At 41.1% G+C, this 22,873-nt stretch overlaps 4 protein-coding genes across 5 annotated transcripts; all 4 read right to left on the reverse strand.

Annotated features, from left to right (window-relative positions):
• Positions 1 to 1,330: 1,330 nt before the first annotated feature.
• LOC116916067 (serine/threonine-protein kinase PAK mbt) lies at positions 1,331 to 6,654 on the reverse strand. Its single transcript, XM_045169709.1, is given in 8 exon segments — positions 1,331 to 2,286; positions 2,289 to 2,310; positions 2,426 to 2,541; positions 2,707 to 2,851; positions 2,931 to 3,191; positions 3,293 to 4,876; positions 5,153 to 5,414; positions 6,479 to 6,654. Coding segments are annotated over 7 exon segments (2,490 nt in total). The 5' UTR covers positions 5,378 to 5,414; positions 6,479 to 6,654; the 3' UTR covers positions 1,331 to 2,149.
• A 230-nt stretch (positions 6,655 to 6,884) lies between these two features.
• On the reverse strand, positions 6,885 to 16,056 carry LOC116916066 (1-phosphatidylinositol 4,5-bisphosphate phosphodiesterase). The gene is given in 23 exon segments (XM_032921249.2): positions 6,885 to 7,478; positions 7,795 to 8,041; positions 8,105 to 8,127; positions 8,129 to 8,309; positions 8,386 to 8,563; positions 8,632 to 8,790; positions 8,848 to 9,052; positions 9,125 to 9,289; positions 9,377 to 9,583; positions 9,659 to 9,816; positions 10,830 to 10,992; positions 11,214 to 11,405; positions 11,793 to 11,957; positions 12,042 to 12,135; positions 12,193 to 12,403; positions 12,481 to 12,647; positions 12,766 to 12,866; positions 12,948 to 13,083; positions 13,499 to 13,578; positions 14,740 to 14,889; positions 14,957 to 15,016; positions 15,103 to 15,189; positions 15,552 to 16,056. Coding segments are annotated over 23 exon segments (3,282 nt in total). The 5' UTR covers positions 15,636 to 16,056; the 3' UTR covers positions 6,885 to 7,409.
• Positions 16,057 to 17,102: 1,046 nt separating this feature from the next.
• LOC116916071 (cyanophycinase) lies at positions 17,103 to 19,303 on the reverse strand. Of its 2 annotated transcripts, none has more exons than XM_045169712.1 (9): positions 19,102 to 19,303; positions 18,939 to 19,016; positions 18,702 to 18,879; positions 18,502 to 18,628; positions 18,279 to 18,431; positions 18,094 to 18,208; positions 17,806 to 17,938; positions 17,594 to 17,744; positions 17,103 to 17,485 (listed from the first exon to the last, which is right to left on the reverse strand). In XM_045169712.1, the coding sequence occupies exons 1-9, from the start codon at positions 19,228 to 19,230 to the stop codon at positions 17,323 to 17,325; spliced, it is 1,227 nt and encodes a 408-aa protein (XP_045025647.1). In that variant the 5' UTR covers positions 19,231 to 19,303; the 3' UTR covers positions 17,103 to 17,322. The 2 variants fall into 2 exon arrangements, with proteins under 2 accessions (XP_045025647.1, XP_032777147.1); XM_032921256.2 differs by having other exon boundaries at positions 17,594 to 17,741; positions 19,102 to 19,299.
• A 128-nt stretch (positions 19,304 to 19,431) lies between these two features.
• Positions 19,432 to 22,840, reverse strand: LOC116916069. The gene is made up of 9 exons (XM_032921253.2): positions 22,390 to 22,840; positions 21,869 to 22,022; positions 21,619 to 21,688; positions 20,937 to 21,534; positions 20,675 to 20,746; positions 20,188 to 20,574; positions 19,953 to 20,051; positions 19,818 to 19,884; positions 19,432 to 19,700 (listed from the first exon to the last, which is right to left on the reverse strand). Exons 1-5 carry the CDS (start codon positions 22,490 to 22,492, stop codon positions 20,742 to 20,744), a joined length of 930 nt encoding a protein of 309 aa, XP_032777144.2. The 5' UTR covers positions 22,493 to 22,840; the 3' UTR covers positions 19,432 to 19,700; positions 19,818 to 19,884; positions 19,953 to 20,051; positions 20,188 to 20,574; positions 20,675 to 20,741.
• Between the last annotated feature and the right edge of the window lie 33 nt (positions 22,841 to 22,873).

Genomic DNA, 22,873 nt, shown 5'->3' on the forward strand with positions numbered 1-22,873 from the left:
CCAGAACCCTTTCAAAGAAAGGACTGTAAAAATTCAAAGTCGCTTGATCAAAGTCCTTTCTATTATTGCTTAACGAAAAGAAAAAGGGGAAAAGGTAAAACATTGGTCCTCTGGGTCCCATGTTATTTCGAGGGAAAGAAAAATCCGCCCCAATGGTTTCGCCACATGTCATCGATAAGAAATTTTCAACTACGAGGAATGGGCAAATGAAAATGTTTGAATGACCTTGTCTAATCATGATAACGTCCCACCGACGATGAATCAGAAGAAATAAAACGTCTTGTCCTTGACTTGAAAACGATAAATTTTCAATCCAATGTTGTTAACATTTATTTTGAAATATTTTTCGATTTTAGGGCAGCATCAAGCATTTAGTACTATTTACTGGCAGCTGTCGATTTCAGAATGAACGACAAAGATCTTGATAGCAAAACGTGCTATTGCTTTGTGCTTCTCATCCGGTTTCATAAACAACTCAGAGACTAGGCTGAGATATCGATCAACATCCAGTTACTGCCATTCGGCTCTTGGTCACCGGATATCACATTTTAAACTCGTTTGCTTTTTTAGCAAACGTTGGCACACCTAACCCTATTTCCTCCTTCTCACGATCAAGATGCGGAGGATGGCGTATCAGCGATCCAGTTTCGCGTAGCAACAGATGTGAGCTGTAAATGAGCCATGGCTCGAGCCACCGCAAAATCGATAGAGAAAACAGAAAACCCTACGGGGTATGTAATCATAACGTCGTCATCATCCTGCGGCTTCTCATTTGGTTTCAAGGAAAATGAAAATAAAATTAATTTGCTTCTTTTTACCGCTAGAGCGAATAACATGTGAATAGCAGCTGTAGGCTAATCTGTTTAATGTTCGATGATGAAATTTTTGTGTGCCTGGCCCATGTGAATTACTCCCCGACGTTTTATTTTGGTTGGACCGACATTGAACGAGTTAAAAAGACCTTATGTGTACAACGATGAAGACGTCACTAAAGTGGCAACAGCTCCTATAAATATATCAAAGATACGCACTCTTCATCGTTAGAGAGCCGCAGAGAATCAGCCTTTAACTATTTATAAACTAGAATATAAGAACATTCTAGTTCCTCTTTCCCTCCTGGTCTTGCATTAAAGTGGAAAAATTCCTCCTCAACAAACCAGAATGAACACAGTATCGAGTCATTGATCTTAATTTAGCTCCAGGCTACAGAAAAACAAAGGAGAAAATAATATTCAAATGTGTTTTTGTTTTCATTGTTGACGTGGTTGTTTTTGTTTGTTGTTGTATTGGCGTCCAGGAAAATACAAGACACGAAAACGAACGATGATGATGGTGGGTCTCGTCTCTTGTATTTTCGTTACCATTATTAGACATCAAGGGTAATGGATTGCGCGATTGGCGTAATGTGTTGAACCGCGAAAGAAGAGGATAAACGAGTAACGAAGAGAAAGCCATCGAGACGAACACGAGAGTCTCACGCAAAGAGAAACAAACAAGACAAGTGCGAAAGGAGAAAATGATGATGATCGGACGGAAAACGAGGAAATAAAATGTGGGTAGACGAAATTACATCTTGGGCTATTAAACGTCAAAAATCTTTTTTTTTTTCGTTTTTCGTTATTAAAAAAAAAAAAAAATACAGAGAAAGAAATGAATTAGATAAAAAAAAAAGGTATTTGCAAAATTCGACACGACAGAGGCACTACATTTGGACGGAACAATCCGGAAAGGAGGGAAAGGAGAATTAAGGCTGATATGATACTGATAACACAGAAATTAATTATAAACGATACGTCACCCTACTTTCGTCATTTTTCTTTTCTTTTTTTTTTTTTTTTTGTCAGCTCAAAAGAAACAAAAAAGAATGTCAAATTATATGGCGATTTTTCTTTTGTTAATTTCGTCTGTTGTTTGAAATTAATCGCTTCCAACTTGTTCAATGAGCTGGAAGAGCTGCCATCCGTCTTCTTTTACTTTAATGTACAGAAAAAAATACTTTGGGGTTTTCATTGCCTCGATTTTCACGAAAGCAATAAAATACATTGGGTTTGACGGGTTGTCCATTGTCAACCACGCCCTTCTTTAAAAAAAAAAAAAAATGAAAAACAAGACTGTTGGGGTCTGCCCTATGACGATAGGAGCTGTCAAACTAAGTAGGCGAATGTCGGAAGGATCTCATGAGCGGGACGAGCAGAGCTGGAGGTCCGGCTTGCCTCAAAAATGGGTGATGAAGCAGCTCGAAGGCGGTGGCTCTTTGAGCGGGGTCTCGCACCAACATACGATCCAAAAACCTTGTAAACGGGCGGAAACCTGATGATCGTAAACAATGAATAAACAAACAAGATGAGTGAAATTAATACAAGATTGAGTGCGAGCCAACAAGCGGCCAGTTTTTTCCTAAAGATTTCTATGGCCAGTAACGTACTTTGGTAGCGTTGCGCAACTTGGGTGGGGGCATATCCCGAATTCGTCTCATGGCCTGCAGGGGGGGCTCATTAAAGAAGGGCGGTTCCCCGTCCACCATTTCAATCACCATTATACCTGTTTTACAGGAATTCAAAAAAAGGTAAAAACGTAAACAAGTGATGCATAAAACATGTCGTGACAAAAAGAGACAAATGTAAATTTTCCAATAAGAATGCTGTGTTCTCTAAGTATTTTCTTTTCTTCTTGTCATGTAATTTTGTTTTCAAATTACTCTTTTACCTAAACTCCAAATGTCAACTTCAGGGCCATAAGGTAGGCGAGATATCACTTCCGGAGACATCCAATAGGGCGTCCCCACTAGAGACTTCCTTTTCGGTAGCTCTTGTGACACTTGAGCGCAGAAGCCGAAATCAGACAACTTAACCTACAAATGAAAATGGCGTTTAAAAAAAAGGGCGTTGTTTAGGAAATGCACCACGAATGGTAATATGATCAGAATTTACCCTTCCATCGGCGGCTAAAAGGATGGAATCAGATTTTATATCGCGATGAATGACTCCTTGTGAATGAAGGAAAGCCAGCGCTTGCAGACATTGGAGACAAACAGTAGCAATTTGTTCTTCGTCCATGCGAGCGTGTGTGACAATATCCGTCAGGGCACCGCCCTCCAGATATTCCATCACCACCCACAGTTCGTCGCCGACCAGAAAACTGTCGTACATTTCGACGATGTTCGGGTGGTGATAATCGCGCATAATGACAACCTACAAAGAAAATAAAACGATGAAAATAAAAATCTCAGTGATAAGTAACAACAAAACGATAAAAGATGAAACAAAATAAATAACATGCCCTACAATTATACCTCGTTAAAGAGAAGTTCTCTTCGTTGTTGGCGTCTTAAATCCATCTTCTTGACGGCCACTTGTCGGCCAGTATTTTTCTCTACAGCGATGCAAACGACGCCAGTGGATCCTTCGCCAATCTTGATGAAACTGTCCAAATTAATTCGGGGATCACCTGGACTAACGACCATTTGTAAAGCGGCACGAAACTGTTCATGAGTCAATCGTTGCTGTTGTTGTTGTTCCTGTGCTGCTGCTGCTGCCGCCGCTGCGGCGGCGGCGGCAGACGCGGCAGCTGCAGCCGAAGACTTCGCCACCATGACGCTTTTGCTGTTGTTCAGCGTGTTTTGATTTTGATCTGCTCCACTGTTATTGTTGACCGCATTGCTGGATGGCGGTCGTGGTGGCTGTGGACTGATTTTCGGCGGAAGAGGGCCTGGTAGTGGACCGGATGGATTAGACTGGGGTTGCTGCTGATATCTCACTGGTTGTTGAGGATGGGCTGTGGCAGGTTGTTGTTGTTGATGTCCGTTATTCAGAGTCATGTTTTGAAATTGTTGACTTGGTGGACGATAAGTATTGGGCGGTTGAGGAGTCGTTGGACTCCGCGGAAGCGGAGAGTGCGATTGAGACGATGTCGACGAGTTGGAGTGAGGCCCTGAATGCTGCGGTGGAAGTGTCAAATGCGGTGGTTTCATTGGCTGCGTGTTGGGCTGTTGAGGTCCTGGATGACCATTAAGGTTCTGACCATTAGGCTGACCGCCGTGCTGGTAAGGTGGTGGTAGAGGTGGTCGATATTCTTGGCTTTGTCCGTGGTTATTCTGTGGATAGTGATTGCCAGTTTGGACTTGCAAATGACCCGGCATTCCACCGTGATGACCAGGATGTTGATTCATCGGATAACCCGGTGACGGGCTTGTGCTGCCAGGATTTACGCCACCTCCTTGTGGTCTTGGTCCTCCGCCAGGCTGATGCATTCCTTGTGCTGGATGCATGCCATGTTGCTGCGACGGCTGCATTCCCCCTTGTGGATGCATAGGATGCCCCGGCTGTGTTTGCATCGGCACGGCTTTCACTATCATCTGAGAATTCCGCTGGACTGGCGGGGGAGCAGGATAGTTTGGTGCTGGGGGACCCTGCTGCTGATGTGACGGCATTTGCTGTTGAGGCATGGGATAGTTTCCTTCACGGAGGATTCCCTGTGGATGAATTGGACGTCCCATTCCGTCTCGCACGTCTCTTGGCACGGCTTGATGTTGATGCGGAAAATATCCTTGAGGATATTGTTGTTGCTGCGGCGCCGGATAGCCAGACCCGTAGGCGGGTGGACCAGTAGGATAGTTTGCATTATTTGGTGAAGGCAGAGGTGACGTTTCTCCTAATCCTCCGCCACCTTCACCCATTTCTGGAACGGGTAACATGGGTTTATAATCTTTACGTGCTTTAGGTGGACTCGAAGAGCGGAGACTGTTGGAACGGACAACACTGGATGTCCGAGGTAGTCCAGGTCCTCCGTTTCCATTATCATTTCTACCACCGGCGCTGCCACCATTGCCCGCGTTCTTGCCTTCCCCTCGAACGATCGTCTGCAACGACACATCCTTCTATTGAAACGGAATAATGAAATCAAAGGGTGCATAGCTGCTTTATGGAATTTGTTAGAGGGAAAACGAGGGGTGGAAAGAACAACAAATCAACGACTGGAAGTAGAAAAAATCGATGTTGAACTTGGTCGGAAGCGGTTGATTTAAACAAAAAAAACCGTTACAAAGATATCGGTCGTGACGTTGATTATTTGGTGGTCGGAAGGTCATAAGGGATTTATGGATTTTTATTATAGGTTTGCAGCTCTTGTGGTGGTAGCACTGTTTTTTTATTACCTTCAAATCTAGTACTTCTGTTGGGGTGATTTCAGATGGATCGATTAAAGGCGTCGGTCGCGACGATAAGGCTCCCTTGGCCGACGGCGTAGGACTCACGATGCCCGCCCATTGTGGCGGTAGTCCGACGTAGCGGTTCTCGCGTTTGTCGAAGCCTGTATGCACCCTATGTTCAAAATTTTTAGGCAGCGAAATGTCCAATTTCTTCTTCTTTTTGCTGAACATTGTAGAAAAAGTGGGTACGATGAGCTGTACTAGAAAACTGCAAAAAAAAAAGAAAACAAAATGAATTACGTTTTTTTTTTCGTTTGGACGAAGATCACTTTTTCGTGTATGGGCGGTAATGCACAAAACTTTTAACCGGTAGCGTTTGTACGAACTAAACGACGGCACGTTTTATGTAGCAATGAGGGTCTCGTTCCCTCCTCCGATGTTTGTTGCTGCTACGACAACAAGCACGAAAACAAGGTAGAGGGAGCCAATGCGCAGAGAGAGAGAGAGAGAGAGAGAGAAAACGACGAACCGTGTTGAACGACGTCAACAGCCGAATGACGTGCGGCGTGTATACCTTTTCCCAAAGGCGTCTGGTTTATGTTTCGTGCCGGAATGCGGCCGTAAACTAGGAAGAAGAAAAAAAAAAGGAAGGCGACGCACATGCACACACACTACCAACCTAATTTTTAAGGTTGCTAGTTAACCCAAAATAACTCTATTTGGCTCCTATCAAAACCTATTCTTTTATAATGTAGTACAGACTGATTTTGATCCAAATGCAATAAAGTCTGCAAATTTTCATTTGCTAATTACTAAGACCAATTCTAGAGATGAATTTAAACTTTAAATGGAAACCCGATTGTTAAATTAAATTGATGTCTGTAACAAAATGGGTTGACAATGACACACTTGACATTAGGGAGACATCAGCACTGAAATTTTCATTGCACAATGCAGTTAACTTGTACGAATGAAGCACATCAGGTCACAAAGGTAATGACATTAGGGCTACTTGCACCTAACAAGATTGTAGAAGGATTCAATCCTGAGCTCCGAAATGGGGGAGTATTTGGGAAGCCACACAATGTTGATTTACTGCTATTCCCTTGTAAGATCACTATGGTAACATCCAAGTAACGACAAAACACGCACTGTCCACGTACCAAGTTGATGTTTTTAACGATCAACTGATGGTGAGAATCAATGAAGTTCACATGGGAAAACAAAAGGCGTAGCATACAAAACGTCATTCGGCCGTTGAAAACACCAAGCCACCCCCTTTCACCTGTTAACCGTTTAAATAGCACAACGAAAAGATATTGAAAAACTCACCTATGAAATTATAACACCAAACAGGAATTCAAAAGCACCAACGACTGAGCATTTAGAACTGAAACATCGAAGAAACAAAGGGAATGAAAGAAAAAAAGGCTCCGAAAGATTGTTTATAGATCTTATATGGCCGCCATCTTATTTTGCTGTAAGGTGTTTCCCCTTCCCCTCCCCACGAACAGGTGAAGGCTAACTAGTACCATTGTTTTCGGCTTTTCGCCTACCATTAAACGATTTATTAAATAACATGAAAACTTCTATAACTAAGAGTATATAATTTTTAAAGGATTTTTTAAATATTTTAGAAGAGTGTAATTATTTGTAATTATTATTGTTTTTTTAAATTCATTTTTGTAAAAAAAAATATTCGTTTTGGGTCGTTGTTAAACAGAAATCAGACGTCAGCATTTTCTTATTGCATTGTATTTTGGGTAAATGAATTCACGGCTATGAATATATGAGATTCTAGTAGAGACGGTGGATGAAACAAAAATATATGGAGGACAAATGAGCTTTGAAATTTAAGGAATGAACGACTTAAAAAGAAAAAAATTTGGAATTGATTGACAAATTAGCTCATAGCGGATAACGCCATCTAACGAGTAAAAGAATAATAGCAGTCCCATAATAAGGCATAGTTTGTTGGCACACCCAAAATAGATTTGGCTAAGTAAAAATAAAAGATAAAAATACAGATTAGTGATAAGAAATACAAGGAAAGGTACCAACAATTGTAAAATAGGAAAAAGTAACATCTACGTATTTTTATTTTTATTTTAATGGACTTAATCTTTTCGAAAAGTAAGAAGGAATATAATCATATGAAACGTATGGTGACAACCGGGGTATGGAAGAGCATGTTTAAGCAACAGCAGATTCACATTATGTGATGGAATGTGATGAGAATTTAATGAGTTGAACGCCACCGGTTTCAAACGAAAAATTCGTAGGGATTGGCCAGCTGATACTCCACTTCCGCGTTCTTATACATTTGAATATTCTGCGAGAAAGATATAAATCAAACAAAGAAAAGAAACGTTTAAAACTGTACAAGAAAACAATCCTTGTGTCTCAACTATATTTTAAGACTAGTAATAAAAACGCAACACCAGGTGATCGTCTAGATTGGAAGTCGACAACGTTAGAGTGCTTGAAGTCGTTAAACGCAAAATCGTTCAACCGTACAACAAGAGACTGTGTAATCACGGAACATTAAGTAAAAAAAAACAGAATATTGCTTTTAGAAAAGTTAAACGGTTGCTACGGAACCTCTGGTGCGTGTTTTTGAAGAGATAGTATACCAAACTAAAACTTACCAGCTGAATGTCTCGGTTCAGGTCCTCGAGTTGCTTTGCATGCATGGCCACGAGTTTCTCCCTTTCTTTGCCCTGTTTCATGGCAGTAATTTTGCGTTCTTCGATGAATTTTTTGGTGTTATTTTGGGCCTTTTCACGCAAACGACGCTCCTTTTCTGCTTTATTGCGTAAAGTTTTGTCAGCGGCCACTTCTTTGGCAGTCTCAACTGCCATTTTGGCTTGACGTGTCTTTAGATCTTTGTTCTCCCTATAAATTGGAAACAATCTCATCAATGGCACCTCGGATCTGATAAATAGCATAAAAACTTACTTCTCCAATTTGGCGTCCAAGCTGCTTTAGCTGAGCTCCCTGCGCACCCTGCATCACCGTCTTGAGAATGTCCTGTTGAGCCTCCAGCTGTTCCTTCAGCAACGTCCATTCCTCTTTCAAATGGCGTCCCACTAATTCAGACCACTCTTTGGCTTGCTCCGCTACCAGCTGTTTTAGGGCCGGATCGTTGATGAATTCTTCCTTGCTGCATGCATCAAAAATAAAAACCAATGAAATTTTGGCGATCAAAACAACGTGGGATCGTTTCGTGTCAGCTTTACTTTTTCCCTTTTACGATCCGTTCAACGGCAGAAACTTGGTTCTTCTGGATGGTGGCTTTCTCCTTTTGTTGGCGTTTCCTCATCGACTCGAGGTCTTTTTGATGTTTCTTAGTCGCCTTGGCAAACGCTTTATCGCTGCGAAGGGACTCCAGGGTCACAGGTTCGAACTTCATTTCCTCTACGATTCGATTCGCTCGTCATTATACCCGAACAAACGCTTCATAATGAATTCAAAATAGTATTCACCTCTCTTGACTTCTTCTTCGGGTGCCGGAGCAGGTTTACCGCCTGTCAGAGCAGCCTTGGATGTTTCTGATTCTTCAATTCCCATGTCCTTTAACTTATTATCTCTTTCTTTGTTGGCTGACATAAAGGCTCGAGGGTCCGAAAGGGCATCCATGAATCCTAAAAACAGGTCAGATTGGTACCCAATTCACATTAAAAGCATTTAGCGAAGAATACCTCCCAATCCATCGGGAACGTAAATCTTTAACTCGATGTTACAAAAGAGCATAGGCAACGCCATTGGAAAGTTGGCTTCCGTTCTCAGAGAGATATGGCGGTATCCAGCTTGGAGACCGTCCAACGGAAGGATTCTTTGACCAAGAAGTTTGCCGTTTTCATCGTAGACACCGAAACGGAGTACAGCTAAATCTGGAAGAACCACCTGACATTTACCAAAAGAATAACATTAGCAATCGCGTCTATGATTTGGTCAACTGCTTTCTAATATCAATACTTTTCTGAATAGAAAAGGTTCTTCATTATAAATGGGATTGAGACCGTTGGCAGGAACCATACGAGTACGAAATTCTTTGCGAATGGTGTCGGTTGGCAAACCGTACATGTCGACTTCTACATAAGTTCCGACTTTCTTATCTGACAAAAACTGACCGGCGATAACCTAGAAGTTGGCAAGGTATAGAACAAGTCATCAAATCAAACAAAGCTAAGATTTATGGGATTATTTGATAGTGATGTTTGTGCATACCTGAACAGCGCACTGAGCGGCAATGACACCATCCACAGGTGATTCAGCAAACGGGTCGAAAGTTCTGTCTGGACGACGCATGAAATCTGGTTTCAAGAGGTAGCCACAGTTCCCGTTGTACTCAAACTTTCCCTGATTTAGCTGGAACGGTAGATCAGGAGTTTGAAAGTTTAATGAGACCATTTGCGATCCAGCATTCCAAAACACCTATGCAAAGTCAAATAATGGAAACTGTTGAAAAAGAAATGTTTTTGCCGTTCCCTGGTTTAATATATTTGTAACCTGGGGCATGTAATTGGAGGAATCAGCTCGAGTACCCTTTGGATAAATTCGGCTCATTTGACGTTTGTTGTAATTGACGAATTCGATGGCTGATGTCTTTAGGTAATTGAGACCGGTTGTTTCAGCAAACGATGACATGTTATGATGGATATTCTTTTCTGTGGCGACCATAAAAAAATGAGGCATTAGCTAACACCGCACTCAACTAATAGGGAAAAGGGAATGTGTAACTGGTTCTGTTACATCATTCAAATGTTTCTATCGCAATAAAATTGTGTATGCAGCTCTAACATACCTGCACACAAAACACACGCATACACTACACTACATGCATATTTGTTAAACGGAAAGAAATCCAAAAAAAATAAAATAAAAAAACTAAACAAAAAAACATCAAAACCAAAAGAAAAAAAAGAAAGAAAAGAAAAAGGATATTTCGTCCCCAATTCTAAGCTCACAATGTGATGGTGGGCCATGTATCAAAGCCGGTGCCAACGCAAAATGCTAACAAAATATGTAACTTTTTTTTGCGCTCGAATGTCCTACTGGAAGGAGCCTAAAAGTAACTACTAGATGATGGTAAAATCGAGCTTCTACAAGTGCGATTTTTTAATCATCTTACGTGCCGCCTCTTGGAATGATTTGAAATGAACAGGTTGGGCATAGTTGACCATAGAAGACAGCCATGGGTGAACGGCCGATGTAGAGCCTGCATGCAAAGGCACATTTTCTTCACCGGGGGCCCCAGCTGCGGCTTCCCCTTCCTATTTTGAACAAACCAGCAAGCAATCGTCCCACGCATGAGAATTATCACAACACACAGCTTCAATCGAAAACAGTGAGACGTCAACACCTAATTGAACCTTTCATTCAAACTAAAAATCACTGGTCTAGGACAACAATTATCTGATGGCTGAATTTGAAGGAGTTATTCCGATCAAGTGCTATCACATTTAAGCGTGCAATCCATTAACGCAAAACGTAAAAAAAAGAAAATTTTCATAAAAGGGAAAAAAGATGCGTTAGCTGTTGGATACGATCATCGTGCAGATCGTCCCAACTATTTAGGTCAGCACACTATGGCTTGAAGATTGTGCAACAACATCGAAACACATTAATAGAAAAGATGTTAATGTTGTTGCATCTTTCGCCATGGCGTTTCGCGGATTACCCTCTGCTACATCGAATCCCTGGAATTTGACAGGCTCGGCATAATTGACCATGGAAGAAAGCCAAGGATGGATGTGAGTGGTTCCACCTTTGTATTCGTACACCTGGAACATCTTCTCTTCGAAGCTGAGGGAGCGGGATTCATTAGCGCCAACCTCAGTTTCCTTAATTGTTGTTTTCATGTTAAACAGACCAGAAACGTTTGGGTTTTCATTCATCAACGCTTTAAAATAACAATGTCCCATGTCATTATTTTAGAAATGAGACGGAACAAGAAGTAATAAGGCATGGAGCCAAATTTTGTGGTTTCAACGCCATCGTTTTCTTGCGACCCCAAAAATGTTCCAAATAAAAGAAGAGTGTTGAAGAACAACTCTAGAAATACCTTTTTATCTTCAGGAATGGGAGCTGCTGGAGCAGAAGCGTCTTCCTTTTCCTCGTCTTCCGTTATGACGAACTGACCCTGACGAAAGAGTTCAAGCTCTTGTTTTTCAACATCTGGTTTTAGTCGTTTGTTCTTGATGAGAATTTTTCGCTTTAGCTGGCTCGGGCTAGGCAGAGAGACTCCAGGCTCCAACTTTGAAAGTAAAAATTAAAAATAGATATAGAAATGAAAAAATTGCTGTAAAATTGAAAAAGAAAAAAAAAGTTATAGCCAGCTAATTGGTTGGGGTACTGGGGTTTTCCAATTTGGATCGTGACGCAAACGTTGTAACAGACGTGCCGTTCCACGATCGAAGAAATAACAACCCTCTTCCAGAAAAAAAAACATGGTCTAGGCATAAACAATACAAGGAAGGTTTAGGTCTCTAGGTTGATGGTAACCCAAATATTTACGCGCTGGTCCTTTAATTACGTTCAAGGAACGTCACCAGGCGCATAGGACCTCAATGGTTCATTGTTCTATTTTGGTACTGCTGGGAATAGAGGGAGGTTATCGAAGCATGTCTTTCCATTTGCTTACTGGTGATTCGGGAATCGGTTCCTTAAGTAGGAGGTCACCAAGGATTTCATCGCAGTATTTGGCCAGCTTGTACTGCTGGGCTCGACAGCAATGGTTCTCGAATGACAGAATGATAGGCCAATCTGAGGTGACGAAAGCGCAGTCGCGAATGGCGAGAATAACGTCCTGTTAAAAGATGTATTAATATTACCTTCTTGTCTAAACACACACTAGTGTATTATATAAGAACACAAGTGTCGATGAGTGTACCTTGAAAAGAATTTCAGTACACATGGCTTTGCCGTGAGTGATGATGGGCTCTTCATCGCTGCCTTTACCATCCCAACAATCGAGCTCTACGCATCTGTCAAATCGTAGTCGTTTATAGAAAATTCATTTGAAGCATTTACGGTTGAATTACCTGCAACCAGCCAAAAGAGTTTGCCGGTACATTTCTACTGATGATTTGCCACCAAACTGTCGTCCACTGAGGTAAGTGTTGTGAGAGGAATTGATATAATAATGCGATAACGGCTGATCCATTTCCATGTAAATATCGAGACGATCTAGCCATACTGGGGCATTGTCGTCTGACATTAGATAACGAATAAAACCGTCCTTACTCAACCGTCCTGTTGTTTAACACATCCCAATTATTAACAATCTCTAGGTTGATAGTTGTCCTATACTTCTAATTAAGATAGCTTACTTCTAACACGGTTGTCTTTGTCCTGTTCATACTCTTCGATAATCTCAGTGGCTCGTTTCTCATTGTAAAGAGGATAAAGGATCTCATTGAGGCGAGGGTCGCGCTGTTTGTCGTTTAGAAAATCGATAAACTGGATAAGCCCAATCGCATCCGACTTGCCTTTAGTGCTGCAAGGAACAAAAGACAATTAGCCAAATTGCATGACAAACGCGATATCACGATGAATCAAACAAAGAAAAAATGGAAAGAATAGACAAGATATTTTTTTGTTGTTGTTGAACTCACATCGATTGAAACAGTTCCTCGATATCATTCCTCGGGCAAATTTTGTGGTAAAGGGCAACGAATTTTTCGAAAGTGAAATCGGCTTTCTCCATAGAGTCACCCTGATGCGGAAGTCAAGAGAGTATTACAAAATAGGGTTTGTAAAAATAGGGTTTCATGAGCTATTTTAGCCATTTGTTTACCTTTTCACTAGGAAGTCCTAGTTCAGCAAATGCCTGGTAGATGAGCTTCTCTGTTTTACCCGAAGCGAATGTTCTGGCAACAACTTTGACGGGCACTTTACCGGCTGCATCCACCTGGAAACCGAGCCGCATCCAACTGGAACAGACATAAAATATAAATTCAAAAGGAGGAAAACGTTTTCTTAAAGCTAAAAATCGAAAGTTTGAATTTTAAAAATGTGGCTAAACTGGTTGTGTAAAAATATGACCGTGAAAATACAAAAAAAAAAAAAAATAAAACTACGAAAAACGTTTTGTCATTCAGATAACGGACGTGCAAATTTAGAAAAAGCATTCAAAGCCAATGTATACACAGCCACTACAACAACTAGAGCATATTGTTGACGTTCAATGTGACAACCAAAAGTCATAGATAATCAGTGACGCTCCGAGAGTTGTGTGCCGTGTACTCGTCTTTATCATCAATGTGTGAATCAAATGTGTGTCTTCTGGTAGATTTCGTGATTTAAAATCAGCTGAGCACACGGCACATAGTAGTAGGACAGACTCACTGTTTCATCAGGTTGGTTGTAGGGCAGACATTGATGATCTTGTTCTTGTTGGTTATCGCGCGGAGACCTTCCTTCCACGTCTAAAATTGAATTAAGGACAAGTATGGATATGCGATATTTGATTTTGGAAAATAGAAAAAGTAAATAAACCAACCAAAAAATCTATGCACTAGATAATCAAAAGAACATCCACCCATGTTTCATTCCGGGCTACTGTCAATTGGCGGATTTATCTTTCGTGCACGAATAAAACTTTCTAAAAATGTGAAGACTCTCAAACGGCAGATCCAGGCAAGACTAACAAATAACTAATTCGTCAATAGAATGAAGTAGACCAGATCACTGTTTTTATTATTGACTTAAACGTCGCGAGCCATTTGGAATTGCTTAAAATTTCTGATTGTAGCGTTTCGTGCGATGCGTTTCTGATGTCGTGCTCTTTTCTCTCTAAATGCGATTGATACACTTACTGTTTCTTCAAACACGTCATCGGACATATATTGTTGGCTTTGACATTGGACGTGATCTTCCGCAACCCTTCCAGCCACGCCTGTCACAAACATGTTGGTGAATACCCAGAGAGATACAGAGAGAATCATTCATCTCCAGTGTGACAAACAATCATACAGAAAAAAGTATATCTATATTCAAGTCTTTCAATTTCTTTCTTTGCTACTGCATTTTGCGACAACAAAGCTAATTGAACAACTTTTGTCACACGAAACCGTACAGCTTCGCTGTTAGGCGGTAGATGGCACTAAGAGATTATCGATCGACAAGGTTTTTCATTATGGGCTTCACATTCAACACTTTATGGGGTAATAAATCTATGTCTGCTCAGCAGAAAAGTATAGATTGATAGCCGCTTTGAAAAGAGCATTTATTTTGCAAAATGCTGCCATCCAACGTCTGAATAAGGAACTTAGAGTTTTCAGCTAGGGTGGAGCATAAAAACAATTATTTTAATAACTTGAGATGCCCCAAACTTTACAGAGATTGTTTATCCGGCTAATTCAACCATGTAAGTTTGACTAGAAAACAATTTAGGTGAATTGCGGTTTGTAATTCGTAAGTAATCTAGCAACTCAGGCGCTAGATGGCGTTTAACGCAAACCTAAACCAGATCTGTGATCAATCTATGCTTTTCCATGTTCTAACAGAGAATCTCGGAGTCGCGGACCGAAGGGAGGAATAGTACAACTTGGAGAAAATGAGAAACAAGAAAGGTTTTCTTTTCTTACCTTAGCCTGTTCAGCTGACTCGCAAACGACGTGCAAGTAATTTATGTTAACCATGTCGAGACCACTGCAAATAGTCAATGATTTGTCATCAAGATCTTGGGCAGTGGCGGATCCATGTTTGGTCATCAACTGGTTGAGCCCACGGGTGTCCTATAAAAAAGACAAGCAAATCGCCAAAATAATTAATTAACGAACATGACGTTTGTGCATTACATACCTTGGGAAGGCCTCCAGATCGGACGTCACTGACCTGGCTCAGCTCCAGCACATCGCCGTCCTGTATGGGCGCGCATAGCCCGCGTAATTTGAAATCAATCACAACGTCATAATACAATTTTCCAAAAGAAAAATAGAATTTCTTACCCGAGGTTCAGATTTCCAATGGATGAAGAAGCCATACTCGTCGACCTGAAAGAAGCAGCTCGGCTCCAAGTCGAACGTATCCTTTTCCTAAACATTTTCCAGACGGAGATGCAGTAAATATTTATTTTTAAAAGTCACGCGGAATGTCTTGCTCGTTGCCGAACGCGCAAACCATTTATGCGTTTTGGCTGAGCCAAACTGTATCGAGTTTTTTGAAGATGAGATTCAAGAAATTGCATTAAATGTCTGAAGGAAATGGATAAAAAAGAAAGAAAGAAAGTCTACATGGCCCCGCGTGGAAGAAAAAAAAAATCAATAATGTCCGGACGAGATTCTTTCCTCTTTCTCTCGCTCTTCTACGTCGACGTTCTATATTGTTCCTACGTATGGAATTCTCAGCTTTCGTCTTGTTTTGAGACAAGGATAAACGTACGTATGTTGTTACTTACTTCTGTCCACTTGTCGAAAGAGTTGCCTTGAAGAAGCGGTTCCGGAACAGGAATCCGCCAATTAAAGTCAAATTTTTTTGTCATTTTTGCACTATCTTATTCGCATAAAAAACAAAATGAATGTCTAAAATAAAAAAAAAAAAAAAAAAGGCGAGATAGAAATGACTGGCGCTCCAATCGGCAAAATCAAGGGAATAAACTTGTAAACGATTTCAAAAAGGTCTTTATGGAAGAGATTCTACGAGTGTCGGAAATTTAGACACGTTTCTCCGGCTTGGAGATGGTGGCGGACGGTACGCTACTGAGCTTGAACAAGACTGAAACCCATCACATAAGACCGTGCGAGAAAACGAGAGAGGAAGCTCTCTTCCACGTTGCCTGGTTGCTGCGTGCGCGTCGACGACAAAAAGTTCAACAAAAGGGAAGAATAGAAAAGGAAACGAAGTGTGGCGCACGGGCTTCGATCCAGCTGGAAAACACCAACAAAGAAAAAGGAAATATATATATGTGTGTGCCCGTGTGATGCAAAAAGGCAAAGGGCAGGAAAGTGTGCCAATGAGTTCGACTTTGGACGGCATAATCTATTGCGTGGCTTCCCTAATAAAGCCAATTTTGCTGTTTTCGCACGAAATAACGCAAACGTTGGACACTCCAAACGCACAACAAATCAAGCTCCCCGAAATCAAACATTACGAAATCGATCCTTTTTGTAAGGAACACAGACTCTTCTCCGGATCAATAACATCAAACGAGATCGACACGCAGCCCGCCCGAGAAGGATCGATGGTACTATAAGGAAGATTGTACTGTTTGCGTCGTGCATCCGCAGACACAAATGGAGCAAGTGTCCACTTTTGGCGGTAAAAATGTACCGTCAAAATGTCTTGGCTGGTATGTGTCCAGTGCGCACGGATAGATACGAAAAAACCAGCCTCTAGCTACACTTTTCTCTTTTCGTTAACTGGTTTACGAGAATTAGTACGCTTGTTATGTTGTTTATCTTCACGTTTTCTGACACACGCCATTTGCACGATGTCGATCAATAAACAAGGTCAACTCTTGGGTTCTCAAGAGCCACCGGTCTATTCGTTTCAGGTTTTCGTGCAACTGCCATTGCTACGCACCCTGAATGTTTTAGTGGCATGCAATTGTTTCGGTTTCATTTTCAAAGGTCAGACGCTGGTTGCACGATGCTTCTCTTTCTTTCCCGATGGAACTACAGTTTTGCCAAGTTCTTTTAGCGTAATAAGGTCAAGCGATTTCCGGAAAGGGGATGTCCGATATGCTCCTGTTTTTTTCAATCATGATTCTTCTCCATATCCCATGCCCATATCAGAGATCTAACTATAAGTGTAAGATGGACTTTTAACTCCAGATGTGTAGGCTAACACGTTCGAAAGGATGACTTACAATTTCTTTTTTTTTTTTAAAGGTAAACCTTCGTATGGTATTCGAAATCGATTTCTAATTGAATTAACGCAGTTAGCACAAACTTTTGGGAAGCATGCCATTCGAGTTTCAAACGAGTTATATAAAGGAAGAAAGAAAGAATCAGTGACCAGACTTTAATCTTGTTTGGCAGCCGTACAAAGTGATCAGGGAAGTAGCCTACTAGCTACTCTTACACGTTGACATCCTCTATACGGGTTTCTTACGACACGGGACGATATATCATTTTCCTTAACCCTCGAAATTTATTCCTTCACCATTTAGCCTCATAAGAAGTTTCAGAATGTTAGAAAATTGATCTTTTCATGTTATTCTAAATTTCTTATGCTATCTGGGAAATGGATACAGAAAGGCGTGCATAGGAGATGAGATGTTGCGAGTTCGATGGTGAATCATTGTGGAAAGATTCGCCGGAACGGCTATCCATATCAACCAAAAACTGCGGCGAACTTTGCCATGTCACAGACGACACTTTTTTGCTTAATCTGACAGATGAAAATAAGATCCAACCAAGAAAGCCCCAGTGTTAATGTGAGAAATAAAGAAAGTTCAGTGGGTTAGTCAAGCAAAATTAGATTCAAACAATTACTTACTGAGAATCAAAAAGCCGTTTGGCTACTCGATTGAAGTTTCCCTTAGTCCCATCTTTGTCAGCTGAAAAGATGTCCTCGCTTGGTGTGGCTAGGATGTGCCATTCTTCCCCAGCTAAATCAGCTTTCCACGTAGCTGGAAGCACTTCTTCTGCTTTAACAACAATAATGACAGGAAGGTAATTTGTAATAAAGTTAAAGCAAGAAGAAATAACCTGTTCCAAGAAGGATTTTGTCATCCTCAGTGAGAAAAGTTATCTGAACTCCAGAAATGTGAAGTTTAGGTGATGTAGCAAAATTGGCCTTTGTGGTGTTAATAATTGAAATTCCTCCCTTGTTCCCCAAAACCTAAAGTTTAATAGGCATTGAATTAGGTATATGGAAAATTTATCAAAAACATGGACACGAGAAGTTCAAAATTACCAGAACAAAATCAACATGGTTTTCTATAATACGTCAATTTAAAGGCGGGAATTCATGTGAATGTGCTTTTGTTTTCATACCTCAGCATATTCTTGTTCAGAGCCCACACGATAGATGGCTATAGCCATTTCCCGATCGATTCCCAGGCCAAATGAATCAACAGCCCCGCGCGTATCCAAAAGAAGTCGAATGGTCCTTTGAGAGCGAGAGGTTACATTTGAGTCAAAGGTATTCTAAACTTTCTAAACTAAATTGATCAACAAACCTGCCGTGTAGTGAATGCTCATTAAAATGTGGCTCAATTAGCCAAGAACGCAAGAAACCGAGGCCACTAGTCAGGTAAGAGCATCCAGCAAAGCGTCTATTTGCTCCTCCTCGGCGACCAGGTGCTGGTTCGGTATAAGCTTTCGTGCCATGACTACATAGAAAAAATAACCAAATATTTGATGTCATTTGTATACATTGTCCTATATTGTGTCATCTTGTACACAAGGGTTTCGTAACTATGCCCAGATACGGGCAATGGCGTCCCAGATAAAGCAGCCGAACCGGCTCCGTTGCCACTGATGACTCCACGCTGAAATTTCTCTCTCAATGCAGCCAACACAATAGTATCTAAAAGAAACGGGTAGCGCAACATTTTATAAGAATAATTACGTAGATGCAAAAGTTGTTTAGCTGGACACACCGGTTCCGTCGGCATTCCTTAGTACTCGGATCAGACGATGGACATCTCCGTCGTCAATAAAAATGGCCGACTGTTTCATGATCATGGCGGCTACAGTTTCATTGTTGGCACTGTCTTCTAACGACCCACTAACCGGGATCCATGTGACTTGACGGGCTCCATGATTCATCAAAATGGTCTGAGAAAGTAAATACGTAGATATGTTGGTTTTATTAACAGCATTAATTTTAATAGTACCTTTAATTCTTTGGAAGCTTCTTCTGGATCATCCCTTGCGGCAGTGATGACGCCAATTTTAGCTTGGCCCCTGCCACCCTAGAAAAAAACAAACAATATTATTGCATACGTTATTAATTTAACCTGATGAAGTGCGAATGAAAATTTTGATAATTAAACTCGCAGCGAATAAGATGAGGCGATTCCAGAAAAAATACGATTCGGCCGTTAGTCCACCGCCAGCCAGAAACAGGTGTTGGGCATCGACCGATGCAAGAAATAGGAATAAAGCCAAAAAACCTCTGATCCACATTTCCGATTACTTTCTCGACTACTTGGCAAACTACCAGTTCGTCAACAACTTCTATGGCAAATGAAAAGAGATGTACATCTTTGGTTAGGTCCAACGAACTCTGGAACGAATCGTTGTTATCTTATCTCAAACAACTGCCGGTCGTCTATATTTTTAAGTTCTCTGCTTTATCACTGAATATGCTGTGATCTCTTCAAGACATTTTATCAGTTCAAAAACTATTTGTGTATTTGTTCAACCTGTAAAATGGACAGAATCTTCGAGAAAAGACTGTAAACAATCAAATCTTTGTGTATGTACGACAAGTTATTCCGAGTCTAGTTCATCCGTAGCGCTGGAATGTCGAATTTCTCCAATACTTCCGGTAGCTGACTGGAAACTGGCCGTCGAGTCGGATCTTGATGTCTGTTGTTGTGGTGGTATAAGGATCTCACCATAAGAGCTGCCATCTATCAACGACGACATGAACTCTTTTTTTTTTTTTTTTTTTTTTTTAAAGAAGGAAATTGTCATACAAAAGTTAAGGTCTCCATGCAAGGCAAAGTCATATGAAATTTTAAAATAGGAAAAAGCAAAGTTTTGCTTACGAAAGTTGGGTAAAATATCCAGGGGGATTTGCCCTTCACTAAGCGTCTCTTCAGCAGATCGGTTTATCTATGCAGTGAAAAAGTAAAAATTCCATTATCAAATTCTCTACGCTTAACAGATCATCAATTATTTACGATATTTCTAGACTCGGCGCCTGTTTTTTGAACGATGATTTGTCCAGGACTTGCGACACGGTTTGGCGCTTCGCCTTCTGACAGCCGACTCACGGTGCCCTGTCAATCGAATTTAAACAGCAGCAATAAATCATTTGATAAAAGTAGCCGAATACAAAAGAAAGGCGGAGAACAAAAGTTTTTAGATGGGGATTGCGGCATGCACTATACTCCTATTAGATCAATAAATAAATACACTAGAAGAAGATGCGTTGGTAGTGAAGCTGGATGATATTCCAGTTGCGTCTGAAGAAGACGAGCCCGCCATCGTGCTGACCGACGTTTCGTGAGCGGCAGCTTCGACTTGTCTGATTAAGGATTCGAGACAGGAAGAAGGCGGTGTAGGAGGGAAGCGTTTTCTCCAGAGATTCAAATCCAGTGCTGGAGTCGGGACTGGAACAATATTGAAGCAACTTGCTCTCGGAGGAGTCAACGGCTCTTCAACTTCTTCTTGTTTTATGTCTTCGTCTTCTTCAGTAGAAACTTGTATTATCTCTTCTGGATCCGATTCCGGTGAAATTGGAAGATCCGGACCAACTGCTCGATCTGTTTGATGCCATCGTTCCATTACGGTTGAAGAATCCTGATTACGCCAAGTATGAGGAGAAATGAAAAAGTTAATAATTAAATTTGGCTATCTCTTCTTTTTTTCCTCCTTTTTTATTTGCGTATTCTCTAACAACCTTGAAGTTGCGGATATTCGTCTGCGTGCAGTTATCGATCGTAAGCCGGAACTCGTTGTCGTCGTTGTCACGCTATGCATAAACCATAGAAACACATTAGCTCGTTGAAACTTTGAAGAGCAGAACACACGCAGACACAAGAACTACATACGATACGGTTTCTATCTATACAGAAAAGTCTATATCCACGTCAACGAATCTGTTATTCATCACCCGGGGCGATGGCAAAAGTTTGCATACAACAAACAAGATATATACGTACAACATGGCTCGATTTTATTTGGCATTGACCTGGGAGACGTTAGTTGTCCAATCGAATCGACAGCCAGATCAAGTTGAGTGGCCAGGAGGTCGGAAAAGATGCGAGCCACATCATCCGGTTCCAAGGTTGGCTGTTGGTTGTCCACGACCTTGTTAGGTTGCCCATCAGCCAGCAGTTCAACAGAAGGTGGAACGATCGATGGGCTCTGGACGCTGATGACGTGATTTACAGGAAGATCTGGCTTTTGCGTGGCAATAGTGACGGACGGAAGCTTCTGAACGCTTAACCGGCTCAACTTGTCTTCCTGGTTGGTAACACTTTCATGGCGGACTTGATAGAATCCGACGCGAGGAGATTGATCAGTTTTTTCCTCCTCATCAGACAGTTTCTTCCGCCTTTCTAGAGTCTTTTTAACTGCTTCCAGCAAATCGCGTCGCGATGGATCGTCTGGTGGCGGAAGACTCGAATGAAGGGGCTCTTCTTTTGGCTTTGCCCAAGATTTAGTCTGCGGTATTAAATCGGGAAAATGTGCGCGACGTGGAGGTTGTCCAGGATCGCTAGGCTCCAACATAGCCGTCCCCAATCTTCCTATAGTTTCCTTTATGAAAACATTTTTGAATTTTTTTTTATATTTTACTTTGTTGTGTATAGTTAATCAATTTGTATCATGCAAAAAACTAACTTTAATATCTCGATCGATCGAGTCCATATTGCGCTGGATCATGCATCGAACCTGAGCCCATTGACGATCTCTGCAAAATTCATTCGATACATCCAGGTCAAGATATTTGGCATCGTTTTGAATAATTAAAAACGGTCTTTGGCAAAGGATCATGTGAACGGCAAATTGTACTTGTCATCAGAGAAGTTAATCAATTCGTATATTGTTCGAAATGAGAAACCAAATGTCCTGAATGGCCGACATTAAATACCTCATTACTCTGGAGAGGTGAGGAACCATCGATTGGCCGAAAACTTCTTCTTCGTCCGCTTGTCGAGATTCTAATTCCTGGCGACGTTCCTGCAATCGTCTGAGTTGCTCTTTCATTTCGATTATCATTCGACTATCCTGGCGGCGATTCATGTCTTTGTAAAAATATATAAAAAAAAATAAAGAAAAATACGTGAAATGGTTTTGAAATTTGGCGTGTGAGTCCTTCAATCACGCGATCATCAACAACAACTTTGAGAAGTTTATCACGCAACTTTTCAAAGTTTACGTAAGGAAAAACACACACAAAAAAAATTGGTTTGTCAAACATGCGACATATCTAGCCCTTATCTTTCACCAAAGTTTCATCATCAGATAAGCAACGTGTAAAACTTTGATGTCCGGTGTGGACGAGCAAAGTCAAGTAGATAAGATTAAACAAAATAAAAACACAAAGTCAAAAATAAAAAATACGAAAATGCAAATTTGAAATCTAAATGCCAAAAACAAAACATTGATTACCAATACTTAAATATACATAAGCGTCCTTGACCTGGAATTTCGTGAAAAGAGTTTCCATCAGTCGAACAGGAAGTATCGAGAAAAGGACAAAGGTTGACGTCATCAGATTATAAGAGATGTATCAAATTGTTTTGATGATCAATACTTAAGCTCTTTTTGCTTGGGAAATACGATAATACCACGATCAATAAACTCGGTCATCTCTCATCACAAACGCGTATTTTCCAATTCCATGTTCTGATCATTTACGGGCGGCGAGCGTGAAAATTTGATCGTGTCATCAGACGCTTCCGCATCCAGTAGCCAATGAATAATCAATTGCCAAAAGTCGAATCCAGCAAATAATACAAGACTGCAGAGTCCATCCCCCCCCCTCTTCCCACACACACCAGGAGAAAAAAAAATCAATGAAACGAAACGGCGGTGCTTATAAATGGATGATAGGACCCATGCGCACGTCACCGTATCGATCGCCAGTGAGGAA

This window comes from Daphnia magna, linkage group LG2 (assembly GCF_020631705.1).
Source record: "Daphnia magna isolate NIES linkage group LG2, ASM2063170v1.1, whole genome shotgun sequence".
Taxonomy (NCBI): Eukaryota; Metazoa; Arthropoda; class Branchiopoda; order Diplostraca; family Daphniidae; genus Daphnia; species Daphnia magna.